Source organism: Ambystoma mexicanum, chromosome 6p (assembly GCF_040938575.1).
Source record: "Ambystoma mexicanum isolate Mex_15411 chromosome 6p, UKY_AmexF1_1, whole genome shotgun sequence".
Taxonomy (NCBI): Eukaryota; Metazoa; Chordata; class Amphibia; order Caudata; family Ambystomatidae; genus Ambystoma; species Ambystoma mexicanum.
This window is the reverse complement of record NC_090935.1, coordinates 860,364,617-860,380,110: the sequence shown is the minus strand read 5'-3', so window position 1 is coordinate 860,380,110 and position 15,494 is coordinate 860,364,617. Positions and strand designations below refer to the sequence as shown.

The window sequence follows — 15,494 nt, the reverse complement described above, 5'->3', positions numbered from 1 at the left end:
CAGGCTGCAGCAGTGGTCAACTTCCTTCGCATACTTGAGCCAACGTCTTTTACATTGTTATGCTCACGTTACGATAGCTGAAGGTGGTCATGCACGATCAACGTTGTCAAAGGCAACCCTTCAGGGCTATTCAGATACTCTGTCCCGACAATGAATTACATGATGCAAAATTACCAACTAAGATGAGTAACCAGACCAGCCTGGAGGCAGAAGGAAGAAACACTTAAACCATTCCCATATTTGAAAGGCAACCGGGACCCCTTACAGCGGGTTATTACCCTGATACCTCTGCATGGTGGAGAAGCCATTACTGCAGATTAATGGGCCTGGAACATGATTGCCTCGATATGAGGTCTTTTTTAACTTTTGCCAGTATTACCATGATTACTGTATAACTCCCACAGACTGGGTGAGATGCATCAGGGTACCGCTACACAGCAGAACATCTTAAAACTGGAGTTGCACTGTTTGTTCCACCTTCGCAAGGCACCGAGATACTTCAACCCATTGATGCTAACTTGACAAGACTTGCATGTGTTGTAATACGTATAAACCACCACTTCAAATCAAAGCCTGGACTTCTTCAAGGCTTACTATATAACTCTGCACACTGGGTGGAATGTGCTAGGATAAGCACAGAAGGGGCAATCCTAATACATCTTCTTGGTGCAATTAGTTTGTCCTCAAAGGACTTTGGGCGCATTGGGCCAGTTTTCCCTATGATGAGAGTGCTGGGGATATCCTCATAAAATAGCTGGGTAAATGGACAGGCTGGCGAGAGAGTGCTACACCGTTGCTACCCCCTAAAATCCATCAAGTGCCTTACATTTCCTACTACCTAGTCCACCTAAGTGTTGTGAGGGCTCAGACATGTGAGGTGGACACCTTTTGTGAAGGTTTTTCAAAAGATGCCGTTTTATTAAACACAAAAGGGTTTGATAAACACCCCACTATCCCTAACCTAATGAGGATTTCCCGATCTATTAAACAAGCTCATGGAAACGCTCTAACAAAAGGATTCTGGCCTTCACAACTGAACATAAATGAACCCAACAAGGTAATGCATAGCAGTTGAAACATGACAAAAATGAACAGTGATCTCTAAGACCTAGTAATAGTTCCACCTTGTAATCTGGGTGAATTCCCCTTGCCCAGATTCAATCAGGATTTGAATTAATAATTCCAAAAAGATAAGGAAATCCGGTTGTTTAACAACGTTTAAAGTGCCTCATCAGTGGTAAATGTCCCACTTGTGAATAACCAACAGTTCAAAAATGTTCCTCAAGTCTTTTGCCTCTCCACTAGTGGTAGAAAGTTCTGCAAAACTACTTCATAAAGTTTCCAGCAAGTCTTTTATTTTATTTTATTTATTTATTTATTTATTTTTGTTCCTCTCCGCTGATTATCACACAACAACTTCTTGGCAACAAACAGGTATAATTCCACAGTTAATAAATGTCAGCAAAATGACTTCTATCAGGATGATTCTGCAATAGTTCATAATGCACTCTCATCAATAATGTTGATTAGCCAAAATAATTCCACAAAAATTGATCATGAGCTTTGATAGTCTTGCCACTTCAACACTTTTAGTAATACCACAGTTCTTTATAGAGTTCTGCCTGGTCTAGTCACCTGACGGGCCTATACTACAAAGTCCTTTGCCCTGGTGTACTCTCATGCCAGGACAATGTAAAACTACTACTACAAATACTGTAGAACAGTTCTGCTTTGTACAATTTATAAAGTCTTTGACTTTCCCCAACCTCAGTGTTGACTACTTCTTCTGGAAAAACATGACACACATTGCTGCAGTTTATTCCACGTGTGTAATTGCCACATGCAGTGCATGTTTTACTCCTCTCCTCCTGAACACCTTCTGTCTGAAGGGTAGCCTTCCTGCCACTTTTGTTCTCCCACTCTGGTTTTAACCAAGTGCTGATATTGGCTTTCTCCCACTCCTGCCGTTATTTAGCTTAAGCAATGCTTGTTCAGGACAGTTATTTATATTGCCTCTGTTTCTCTTTTACAATGGGGTTCATAAACAGCTGGTTGCTTAACTTCCCCCTTTTGCCTTTGGCAATATTGGTTCTCTTCAAATAGATCCGCTAATGCCCTCTTTTGGCTTTGGCAATAGCTTTTGGGTTTTAGAAATATTTCCCTGAAGTGTTGTTGGCAATTGTTCTGACCTTTTTTAAATTCACAATGTTTCTGCCATTTCCTCCCCTTCGTATCAACGTGACATGAAACATAAATATCTCTTAGATTTTTTCCTGTTTGATTCATACTGTTTACTTTTCTTCCACTTAGTTTCTTTTTCATTAGTTTGATATTCAAAAGGCCTGCGTTCGGCTAACAGGTGGTCACTGAGTGCTCCAGGGCCACAGTATTCAAGTGAACTCACCGGGTTTGGATTGTGTGTCCGCTCGCTCTGCTGCCATTGGGCTCTCTGCTTCTGCTTCACGTGGACTGGAAAATTGCCTTGCTCGGTTTTCTCCATGCCCTGTTTTTCGAAATTGGAGCGTTCATTGCTCCCCAGCCTGTTGGGTGCTCAGCTGCCACCTGAGCCTGTTCTGATTTGGGGAGAGCATTCCCACTTCAAGCTTCCCGCTGCGCGACCTTTAAAGGAAGAGACCCTTACAGAACCGCCATCCGTACAGCAAAAGTTGGCGGTTCCGGCATCTCTGCTTACCTTCAGCTGCAATCCTACTGTGGAGTCACGGCAAGCACTCCACATTCCACTACTGCTGGTACTCTCTCTGGCCTGCACCTGAGGGGGCTTTTTATGCCTCAGTCTCCCTCAAGTGTGGGTCATTAACCTTAACGGTCTGCAACATGCAGTTCAAAGCATCTGCATTCCTCTTATTCGTCCCAGTATTTTTGCCATTGTGGGACTTGAAGTCCCCAATGTTTAATTCACGCCTTTTTAAAAGAATAATTGTTACAAACTTTGTTTCTATCTTAAGCCCCTTTTTTAAAGGGGGTATAGTAAGGCTTTACTGCATGGTTTTGCTTTAAAGTTATGACTTTAAAATCTAATATGGTAACATTCAAAGATTCATCTTTCATATTCCCTTGTTGAACATGGGAGCTTTCACCTCTACAATTATACTTAACCCTGGGGGAATCGTTTCTACTTCCAATACAGGACTGATCAGAACAGTTTGTATCACCATCAGGAAAATTAGCTTTGGGGAAGAAAAGCTTCTTCAGGCAATTATAGACTCCGGCATTATTGCCTCTTGCTCCTTGGAGGAAGAGAAATACTGTGTCTCTCCCACTGGGATCCTCCCATACCCTTGGGGACCTTCTACTCCCAGGTGATCCTCCTGGCTAACATCAACTGCAGGGTCAGGATCAGGTAGCGGTTGCCTTCCCCTGGCCACCTAGGAGAGTACTTTAGATAGGGTTTTTATGTGGACTCTGCAGGATTCATCAGTGTGTCACATTTCCTACCCCCAAAATACATCTAGGTGCAATTTCCTACCCCAACAGCCAGTTAAGTGCAGCATACTTCCTGCCCCCAACCTTCCATCTCGGGGAGCAGAACCCAACACAATATAGGTGTTACAAAAAGCCCATCTCGGGACGCATAATGGAGCATATGGTTAACATGTATAATTGGGTCAAATGCAGCACATGGCTAACCTGCACAAATCGGCTAAGTGCCAACAAGAGGCCAAATGTGCAAATGGGCCAGGACCAGGAAACAGCCAATTTACACAATTGGGCTAAATGCAGCTAAGTATATTGTAGTAGGTAATACGAGTGGTGCAGTTTTACTGGAGAACAGTAATGGCTGTTAACCCTGCCCACCCCACAGTTACCTTTTGTGTCACTGTAGGTTGTCTGCATCGGTGTCCTGAGGTGAACACGTGCAAACACAGAATGGAGCTGCTTGGTAGTGAGCTGCCTTTTGCCTCTGGCCCTTAACTGAGGGCTGCCCGGGCAAGGCTGTCCTGGGGCCCTGAGTGATGACGGCGGCTTCCTGGTGGGGCCCATCAATCACAGACCATGTGGGCGGGGGGAGAACAAGGGAGGGAGTGGGGACTTAACAGAGCTGTGAAGCGTCAAAAAAAGAATGCAGCGAGAAATGGAAGTGGGTGGGAATGGGGCGGAGGGGCGGCCGAGAAAGGGGGGAAAAATAAATACTTTCAAGAAAGTAAAGGCAGTTTGCGGGAGCTGGGGATGGTGCAAGGGTAAAAATATACGAAGGGGGAGGTGGATGGGGAGTGGTGTAAGTGTAGACGCAAGTAAATGGGAAGCAGATGACAGGCAGAGAGATGAGCAAAACTCGCTGGATAGAGAATCTGCAACTTCCCCCAATCATTGTCATCGCTTCTTCAGTCACCCCAAAAAAACATGTTTAGTGAGCATTCTATATCAAATATTCTGCATTTTCTTGTTAGTTGGGCACCTTCAGCCTGTCTCGGCATTCATGAGGAAATATTGTAGGAGCTCTACAGGTGAGTGGCTATATTTTCTGGGCTATAAAAGCATCCCTCTTCCCCATAACAAAACATTGTGTTAATTGTGGTGCATAGATTTTGGGACCAGCAGAAATGTACATATTTAGAAATTCTAGTAGTGTCATAAGGTTATGGTGTATGCACCATCTTTCCATCTAAATCCCATGTGCAATAATACTTTTGGTTTCTCTAGCTCAATATGTACACTATGTGCACTTATTTAATCATATGAAGGAAACCTGGTTACACATTGTATAAGCACATTTTTTTAAAAAGTAAATTCACAGAAAACCCAAAACAGGTCTATTTATTGGGCAGCATGACAAATCTGAGGAATTCGTCCCTTATTCCTCGGGGGCGGGGGGCACCCCCTTTGAGGCTAGGATAGTGAGCCCGCTCAGCAAAACCGTAACTAGGTGTGACTCCCCTGTAGGGGACAAGGACTCCCATTCCTTTCAGGAACGCCCTGTAAAGAGAGGAGGAGGAGGAGGAGGAGGAAGAGGAGGAGGATAATATATGCATATGCTGGCTTTGAAATGGGTGATGCTGCTGAGGCAGAAGAAAGACCGTCTTAACTGGTGGTGTGACCACTCTACTGCAATGGTGGGTCTAGGTCTCGTGAACAGATGTTGAGACCAGTAGCCAACAGAGGAGCGAATCCTCCGCTCTCAGAGTTAGGACCACTGAGTGTGCCACGACAGGCAGGATATAGAAAGCAAACCCGTACGATAAGGTGAAGCAGGAGGGACCTTTCTTACGGGAGTACCTGAGAACAAATGTCATCCTGCTAGGACTCCTCGCAAGACCCAACAGAGATAAATGATAACCAGAGTATCCCATTTTTCAAAGTTCTCTGAAAAAATTTTTTTTGACAGATTAAAGAATCTGTCCTGGCAAAGGGCTTATCCTTCATACCCTCTAATCCAACCAACTGGTTCATCCTTGAAACTGAAATGAAACAATTATTTCGAAAGATCAGACTTCTATCCTTCTTCAGTGACTCCTAGGACCACCTGGAAATGGATACATGATTAAGGATAAAATTGACTTTTAATCCCAATGAGAACCAGATACCTCAGGTGATAATTTCCTTCCAAAAATGTCTGTTAAAGGAAATGGCGATGTTACAATCTAGGAAACACCAGACAAGACATAACCTGTCGGTTAATGAAAGAGCAGCCCTGAAGTCCCCGAGTACAAAGCATACTTGCACTTCTATTATAGACCTCAACCTTGAAGATGCTCCACTCCATTGGGTGCAACTTGATACACTGCACGTGCCCCTAGTTGACCCCACGTGGAGGGGTTGTTTGAACACAAGATCAGTCATATCTGGGCCAAATATATAGGCCCCCTTTTTTAGCAGTTTTGTATATCGATTTTGCAACTATGAATCTTAATAATTGAGTAGTTTGGTGTCATATCAGGGGTCTCGCACTCGAGGTCCAGAAGCAGACGGACCAACTTGAGACCTGCCGAAACGTCCATAGAAGGGACAGGACCATAAATATCGAGTTCTGCCCATATCTTTAGCTAATAGTGACGTTGACCAAGGATAGGTCAGGTGACCTTTTCAACAATTTAAAAACTGTGAACTGGACACTCTGATCCATATAAAATCTCCCAGGTTAAATAACCCACCAAGAGTATACACCCACAGGAATACATGGGTCGTAGCTACACTCAATTTGTAGAGGTAGTATTGTATATCAAGATCTTGCACACGTGCAAATGGTTGTAATCTGTATATTTAGGTCTCTTTATGTATTTACTGATGTAAGAATTCCTGTTGAATGTGCTTATTCGTTCTTTCACACGAATTTCATATATTATTTAGTTTATAATTGTATATCATTGAGTTTTGAAACACATGATTGTCTAGAAGAGCACGAGACATTTGGTGTTCTTTGTTTGTGTCACTATATCTTATAATGAAGGAAAATAATTATAAAATAAAATCTGAAAATAAATCAAATTAAGCGGTAGTAGGTATATAGACACACCTTAAAATGTTATAAAGTCACACAAGTTGTTATTACTCGTTGGTGAGAGCATTGGAAATCATGGGACATTGACTGTCATATATGGCTAGAAAATGAATGCACAGTTCTATGAACACAAATTAAATTATTAGAACATTTCCTGTTAGACAAGTATCTACACCCCAGGTCCTAATACAGAGAGGTTTCCCTTCTGTTAAACATCCTTCTGGTTCGCCACAGTACTTGTAACAATTTACCTGATTTCTCGGATTATTTACATTTTTTAATGTCTCTTTGAGGAGCAATGGCTGTGATGTTGCGTCTGTTGACATTGCCCCTTAAGGTGTCACCATATATGTAAATTAGGAGGGCCTGCTATAGATTTCTGCCCAGGCCTCCACAAACCCTAAAACCGACTTTTGACCTTTATTATTTTCCGTGACTGTCAAGTAGTATTTTACTTACTCTGCGGCTCACAGTTCGATTGTCTGTGTAAAATAATTAAGAGCACAGAGTCGAAAGTAACAGTCACCAAATATGACTATCGCTTCTTTATTGGAATATTACGTTTTCCTCATGAAAGTTATTTAACAGCCAATTCATTACTTATGCCCTCATGGCATATGTTAGCCCAATCAGGAAGCTTTGGTGGACTAAATGCAGTCTGTTCTAAGTTTGTTTTGAAACCAAATGCACTACCCTACCGCTAGATACGTTCATGTAATGCGATGGGATGTAACTAGGCTGTTTTGGAGTGCTAGGACTTGAATTTCTTTTTCTATTTGAACGGCGCATGTTGAGTGTTACCCCTCTCCCCCCTGCAGCATGTGATCGTATCAAATTCAAAATTCTCTCCATCGCTGTATTGCCAAGACTGCCCCTGACTACCTGTCAGAAAGACTCAAGGCACTCGCATCGATCAATACTACGCGTATTGCCATCGCCTCACCGCCCTGAGATTCGAAGACTGCAGAGCTGGAGGTTCACCCTTCCCCGGTGCAGACACCTCGCTTTGGAGCTCCCTCCCGATCAACCTGAGAAAGCGCCTGAAAACCTGGCTTTTTAAATAACGTGAACTGTCACTTTCTCCTTCTTCCTCACTCTCCAACCTGCACTGTGTTCTGTAACCAGTACCTAGATGCCCAAGGGTTATGGCCGCTTTACAAATGTAAAACATCCTCTGAACCACCCTTTTTATTTGTATTCATGCTGGGAAACATTGTTGACCATTTTTATCACACCAGAGAACTTGTGCCCAAGCGTCTTCATACAGTCTCACAAATCTGATTTAACCTTCCGGTGAAGTGCTGGGAGTCAAGGCCACAGGGCCGAATGGTGCTTTACTATTAACTGGTCTACAGCCACTTGTGACTCGCATATGCATGACTTTCAAATGTGAGAGAAATCCTTGAAAACGAATAGATCCATTTAGTCTTGAGCTTAACATTCTCCAATTTGGTATTCCCAATCTGGTTCGTATTGTATTTTATTTATAGCTCATTTCTTGAATGTTAAAGATTTCCTTAAGTTGTATTTAAAATTGCAGTGCTTTTGTATTTATTTTTCTTTCTTTTTTTAACTTTTTTTTTCAGATCTTTTCAAATTTATCTTTGAATGAACGCTGCCTTTCCGCATCCCTAGTTTGCAAATACTGGCGCGACCTCTGTTTAGATTTCCAGTTTTGGAAACAGTTGGATCTCAGTGGTCGTCTGCAGGTACGTTCTGCCATCTTGTTGAAAATAGGAATAAAACGTTACGTGTGGGTTTGCAAGTATTGTGAGCAAAGGAAAAGCACTGGAACTAACCAAACCTTGGAAGCCTACAGCTGATCGAAAACTTGTGATATTCATTTTCAAAATAGCGTCTAGGGTTCAAATAATGGGTGAAAAGAGATTTTTTATTTTGACCGACTTTTGAGGTCTGTGGTGAGACTGTAATGGGTAATTGGTCTTGTAACTGAAGACCACTTTTTGACGGTGCTGATTAGCAACACTGACAACAGTCATATCCATTTGCCAATTGGTAAATATAATGTTCTTGTGGGCTCATTTATTTCCTGGATCTCTGATAAATCTTGTGTTTGTATTCTATGTCAAGACCTGAGGCAAGCATTATGCTTCATCTTCTTATTTATTCCTGTCTCCAGGAGTTTCAACAAATCAAACTATTTGAACTTTCCAGATACATTTTTATAATTTTATTTTTTTACAAAACTACATTTCCCTTAAATCTAGTCCTTCTGTAGTCCATTTCGCTCTGCCCACGTGGACCTTCCTGTTCTTTCCTCATCTGGTTTCCTGCTCTCAAAGTAAAGTCGATTTTCATTTAACTGCGTAATGCAACACTGATTAACTTTTTTTAGTAATGTAGAGCAATGAGCAATGAGCAACAGGCAGTAGTATGCCAGCTAGTAGAGCAACATTAAATTGGGTGTCATTGGAAGGTATATTTCTAGGAATTTATAGCAACACTTGCGGCATGATTAGGGTCCCGCCAAGCTAAGTGTTGGGAATCAGAAGCTCCAGCATCCTCCATCGGGGAGCCGAACGGAGGAGTACGGGCCCCCACCTTCGGCAGGGAGGAGCAATCCTCATTACAGCTCGGACTGCGACACGCAGAGCACACTGAATGATCGGCAAGGCTGAAAGAGCTATAATATTAAACAGAATGCTATCTGCGCGGCCAGGTCGCACATCTGACTAGCAGCTAGACTACAAGACATAAAAGCTCACTGAGCAAACACAGAGACCCAGATAACAGGGCAAGACGGATGCAGCCATGCCAGAGGCCACAGCAAAGGAGCGGACGTGCCACACGACCTGTTTCAGGCATCAAGGCACAAGCACCAGCACGCATAATGGCAGAATTTGAATGGAGTGAGGAAGAGCTGGCCGAAGACCTGGCCTATAGCTTCAAGGAGATGCTGGGCAACTTGCTGGTGGAAGCAGTGGCTTAGAGAATGAAACCCCTGCAGGAAAGACTGGTGACAATCGAAACATTCCTAAGCCAGAAAGACAAAAGCACCGACGGTGAAGAAAGCCCGTCTGCAAGGGCCACGCCAGAGGGTGACCTCTTCTAACCCCCTAGGTCAACCAGACGGAGAAGAGGAAGAGGCTACCATCGCATTCATAAAACTAAGATCCATTCATGCGCAAGTCGGCAGTCCCGAGCCTCACGACCCCTGACCCAGGGGACAAGAATATGGGAAATGAGCTGCAGGACTCGAAGGAAGAGCCGTCAGAGACCTCGCGATCCTTTCAAGAAGAGGACAACGGAACTGAAGAGGGTGAGCCACAACCTCCTCCAAAGAAAAAACAAAGGAAAGGGAACAATATAGAGGATCACGATGAAATATCAGACAATTTCAAACGGGTCAATATAAGTCTTCGGACTGGCTGCCTTCGCCACCGGTCACAAAATATAGCAGTAGCGGCCATGTAGCTATGGTTAAGTTGCTAAAACGAGCACTTTTTGGGCGGCTTATAACTTCGGCTTATAACTTCGCTCCCCGTGGACGAATCCTCACCAAATTTTGCAAAAAAGTATATGGCACACTCTGAATTTCTTTGCACAGTTTGGTGAGGTTTGGTCAAGGAGGGGCAAAGTTATAGGGGGGGGTCCCAAAATGTCTTCTCCATTCACTCTATGGGGAAAAAAAACATTTCTGTCGCGCCTACATCCCAAACCCCTGGATGGATTTTCACCAATTTTTTAAAACGACCAAAAAGTAGGTCTAAAATAATTAGTGATATCTATGTCTGCTCCGCGGACACACTTCCCTGTTCGCTCCGCGGACAGGACACCGATTGGCTAATTGGCTTGCGTCATGTCCATGGACACGCAAAGTGCTCTCTGATTGGCTGGAATGAGGTGTGATGTGCGTCACATTGTTTTGATGCGCCCGCTATATTGAATCTGCGGACAGCGCAGCATGGAAGTGAGCATAAATCGAATTATGGGGAGTGTGTTGGTGTCTAGGAGTGCTTGGAGAGGGTGGGGGCGTAAGAGATGGGTCAAATGCTGTATTTGTTTAGGTGGCAGGGGGCCTTGATGTGTTGCGGGTGTCCGTGGACATACTAAATACTGTACTAATACCCTCTCCAAGCCCTACTGGCTATTTTACTTTAGTATGTTGTTGGTTTTGGGTTGTTAATAGCGCATTGGTTGTAAATTTATTTTTAGAACGTTAATTGAAGTGGATAGGTTTTGAGGTGGATGTGCTATGTTTTTGGGTTGTGGTTATTTGGTAGGTGTTTGCTTCCATGGGTGTGTCATGCTGCGATGGTTGTGGTCAGGGCCTAGAGTCCTGGGTGCATGGCCGAAGGCCCTTGCCCCAACCACCGCAGCATAACACACCCATGCTACCAAACATTTTGACTTTGGTATGTGGGCTGCTGAGGGGGATATATGTTTTCAAAAGTTTGTGTACTGTTTCATTTGTTGAGGCTGTATGTAGAGTTTTGGCCGGGCCATGTAGTCAAGATTGTACGGTTTGGCAACGAGCACTGCTGAATAAGATACCCATTGAAGCAAACATTTTGGATTGTGGTCTATGGTTAGATGTTTGCTTGAATGGGTGTGGTGTGTTATGCTGTGGTGTTTGTGAGTCCGTTCATGATATACTTACTGTTTGACTTTTATTTCGTGGTTGTATGCAGTTCTTTCATGACATGGGTAATTGGAGCAGACATTCCTTTTTAATCTCTGTGATAAAAGAAAAGATCATATGTTAGTGTAAGTAGTTCATAATGAGTTATTGCATAGCATAATAGACATTTCTTTATTTTGTCGACCCTTATATTTAGTGCTTTAGAAGTACTATAGTTCAAACCGGTGTACTGTGCAATTTGCTCAGTTCCTGTCCTTGTTTATTAAATCATTGGGTCTGTGGCAAAAAAAATCTGTGCTGGATTAAAAAAACAAAAAACTTTCTACGTTGTGGTGCAATATATTTCTTTCATTGAGATCAGTAGGAGGAATTGAATAGGTGTATGGTTTTGATTTGGTGTATGGTTTTGATTTGGAAGTGGTGGTAGTATTGTTGCAATTAGATACTAGTTTGTTTCTTTTTCCATCTGTTGGCTTGTTGCAGGTTTTTGGGGCAGTTAGATACCTGTTGGCGTATTGTAACCAGTGCTCCAGATAAGATTTTGAGGTGGGAGTATTTTACTCCCTATTTTTAAACTTTGAGAGTAAATGTGATTTTAAGAGAGTAAAAATGACTATTCTCCTTTGCAAAAGAGTAAAATGTATGCGACATCCAGCTGACGTGTGCAAAAAGTATATGGAAATCATTAGTATGCGGCAGCTTTCTGCATTGTGACAGAATACACCTTTCATTATTTATCTAAGGTTTGGCTATTTGATCTCTCCTGTATATACTTAAATGTTGAAATCAAAAACCTAGCCAATTGCATAGTAAAGCAAACATGAATTGTATTGTGTGTTTTGAGGTTCGATAGCAGAATTGTCTTTTGATGTTTAATGAAAGTCCTCATTTCCTGGAGTTATTAGTACCTAATGGTATGCCAATGTTATGATACAACAGTGCAGAGAGGCACGGACTCCATGCTAAATTCTATATCTAATCTAATGGTCAAATGGTTATTTATATAGCGCTTTTGGCAAATCACTGTAAATGGAACATATTTGTCACAATCCATCACCAAAGCAATGTCGGTACGCCTTTATCGACCTCGAAAGGATGAAACGCTGAGTTGGCCTTGCCGGGATTCAAACCTGCAACCTACAGATCATGCACAGATTGCAGCAACGAGTACTCAACCGGCTGAGCTATCTTATTGGGTAACATTCTTCATAGGTCGGTTAACTGAGTATCGACTGAGGTATAATAATCACAGTACCTAGATGTTGGACGAACCGTTAATGAAGCACTATATAAAGTTAAATACCTATGTGGATTATCACAGGAACAGGTTTTGCTGACTTTCTATTTATATTTAATTGTAGTCTTGAAGATTTGAAAGGCTAGAACACCTGTGATTGGTGTAATGACGATCACTCACCCTTGAGCAAAGACTCTGCTGCCACTGACCATTTACAGTAATGTACCCCACTGACAGCAAGGTTGAATGGATGTAAACTATACTGTGCATAGCCATCATTTTACACACTGTTTTTATAATTAGAGTGTAAATTAAATTATAAGTGTAAAAATGATCTGCCTCTGCATGATTATGCACATAGCACCGGAACTCTGAAAAATACAATTGTGCAATACTGGTTTTCTTTCACCGTAAAAAAAAAGCATACCTTTCTACAAAATATAAATTCTCAATTGCAACTTAGTTTTCCATCTTATTAATTATACAATCCTAAAATTCTAGGAAAATATGCACAGTGCTTCTGAAGCTGAATGGAAAGAAACCATTCCTTTTATCACAGTGTGCAGTTTCTTTTTTTGAAAGGCTTCAAAGAAATACATTCTGTTTCAGAGGTGGTTTGCAATTGCATCCATGTAGATAAAAATCATAAGAAGCCTTCTGGTTTCTGTCAAGTAACCTGACCGTTGCACTGCCCTCTGCTCTAAACCTGTGTGTAAATGTACACAGGAAAATAATAAAGCTGTCGTATTTACAAGATTTTCATGCGTAAAAAGGCCTCGTACGCACCTTATCTGGAGGCCTGATTGTAACTGTACATAGTTTTGACGTTGAAGTTTTGTTAATGTTCATTCACAGATTAGTTATTACATTTTGGTTTTTAGAATATTAAGTAAGCGTTTACAAGATTTTCTGATAATCTCTGTTTTAGAGTAATGGTAGTATCATTACATTCAAACCATCCACATTTCTTTCTTATATATGCAGTGTAGTGACCTGCATTGGTTGTGGCTCCTGCGTTGTAGATTATACCTACTGTTGTGAAGGTTTTCTTACCAGGTGATACTTGACCATGTGTGGATCCAGTCAGCTTGCAGTTGTTTTTGGTACCATCTGCATTGTAACATGAAAGCATTACTATTAGGTATTTACTATTTGTCTGTATTCGTAAAGTGGAACAATTATCTGAATTGCAGGTAGTACATAATCTGCTATGGTTTGCATTTTGTACAAGTTGCTGAAATGGAATGGATTCAGAGTTAGGTCTGGATACATATATGAAGCGTTCATTAGGAACTTCTTCTTGTGCTACATGGCTGCAAAGAATGCATGTATGTTTCCACATGTATAGGTATGTTTTTGTTTTCTAGTACTTGCAGTAGGTACATTAGAAATACATGTGGATCTTCTTGTGAGTTTATAGTAAATTTGACCATTCCAGCACAGTAGTCCAATTCTTGCTTTATTCCAGAAACACTAAGTGTTATCAGGATTGTTGGTTGCATTTCTATGAAGGACTAACATTTGCAAAACAATTGGTCTGTATCGTGTAAGTAAATGTTGTTGATAATTGGTGCCAATTGGAATCGAATATTGATTGCTACATTTGCGTAGCAATTTACACCAGTTGTATTTGAAAATTTGAATGGACCTGACAGTTCAATGTACAAGTCATTTGTTCGGACTGTGCGTTGCTTCTTTGAAGAGGTAGTTGAGTTAATTTGAGCAGTAGATTATTCTTTGGTTGTGGTCCTTGATGAACTATTAGCTTCTTTTACTTTCTTTGGAGGAATTGCTGTGAGATCGTGCATAGTTTGTGTCTGAAGTAGTTTCGCTTTTTTATACGGAACAGGATAGGTTTTTAGATGTGGGGGTCGGAGTATAGTGAACACAGTCTATTGTATTCTAGAATGCAAGGAATATCAGCATTTACTTTACTTGCATCAAAGTTGATTAGAAATAGTCCATCAAGTATACGTAAGCGTGATCGTACTACATAGCTAATTCCTTCTTTAAAGACTGCTACCAATATCTATCAATGCTTTATCTAGGGTAAGACCTTGTGATTTGTGACTGCGTATGCTAGAGTTAGAGAAAATTGTTCTCTGCGTACATACATGTCTTTGAAAAGAAGGAAGCGGGCTGTTGAGCGTCCTATCCTTTTTAACTTCGTATAGTTTGTCAAAGAGAATATTGACAAATTGAATGTTTTCACATGGGTATGTTTGAAAGCCAACAACTGTACCAAGTGCTCCATTAACTAGTCCTTGCTCAACGTCAAGGTTACGTTTAAGCATTACTCTACAGTTTAAAGATAATTTTAATATTTTCTCCAAACCAGCTGTGTTAGAGTTTTCCAAGGTGTTTAGCCTTGTTGTGGCTTTTGGTTGCATTTCTTTTTTTTTAACATTGTTCCATTACATTTTGAACAACTTGCAAGAGTTGGCATCAAGGACATACAATTGACATTTTTGTGTGCTAATTGTTCCAATTACATCAGTAGCACATGGGTTATTGTCATAGAGTGTATGGATGTGACTGGTTTTTAATATAGATTGTGCTACACCAACTCTAATACTTTTTAAAATGTTGCGTATGTGAGGTCTGCAGACAGACGCATGTTTTCAGTTAATTCTCTGTATTGGAAATGTTGCCAAAGGTTGACATTTCCTATGCTGCCAAGAGTTTTGCTGTAAGGGTTTAAAAATAGGTTCACCTTTCACTGGTGTTAATTGAAGAAGATCTCTGATAACAATGTGTTTTCCTCCAAAAAGCTCTTTGTAGTCTGTTTTGAGGACCTCTTGTAATCGGAGGTGAATCAAAGCCAACATTAGGTTGGAGACCATGCTTAGCTCATCTGTTAGCAGCATTTGCATTTGTTTGAAAACTCTGCATAGTTCCATTGCAGCTTCTTGAGAAAGTTTGTAGTAGTCTAATTTGTTTTGGTGTTCTACTGGAAGGAGTAGTAATCAGTGTAAAGTGACAATGCCTAAATTGTAGGCAGCTAAACCTGTGGGGGCAGTAACAACAGCTGACAGTGTGTTGTTGTTTGTCAATTGTTGGAGGAACTTGCTGATGATCTTTGATTAAGAATGTTTTACCTGAACCAACTTGACCACTCGCGTATAGTAGTATAGGTTTGTAGTCTTGGCAGGTACAGTTTTTACTTTCATGTTGCACACCATGTTCAATTTGTTTTG

The 15,494-nt window shown here is 41.4% G+C and overlaps 1 protein-coding gene across 1 annotated transcript in view; it reads left to right on the top strand.

The window, feature by feature from the left end:
- Positions 1-15,494, top strand: part of FBXL17 (F-box and leucine rich repeat protein 17) — a 2,179,700-nt gene that overhangs the window by 15,583 nt on the left and 2,148,623 nt on the right. The window contains exon 2 of the mRNA XM_069625476.1: positions 8,044-8,166. Coding sequence (XP_069481577.1) covers positions 8,044-8,166 — 123 coding nt within the window. The remainder of the gene's footprint in view (positions 1-8,043; positions 8,167-15,494) is intronic.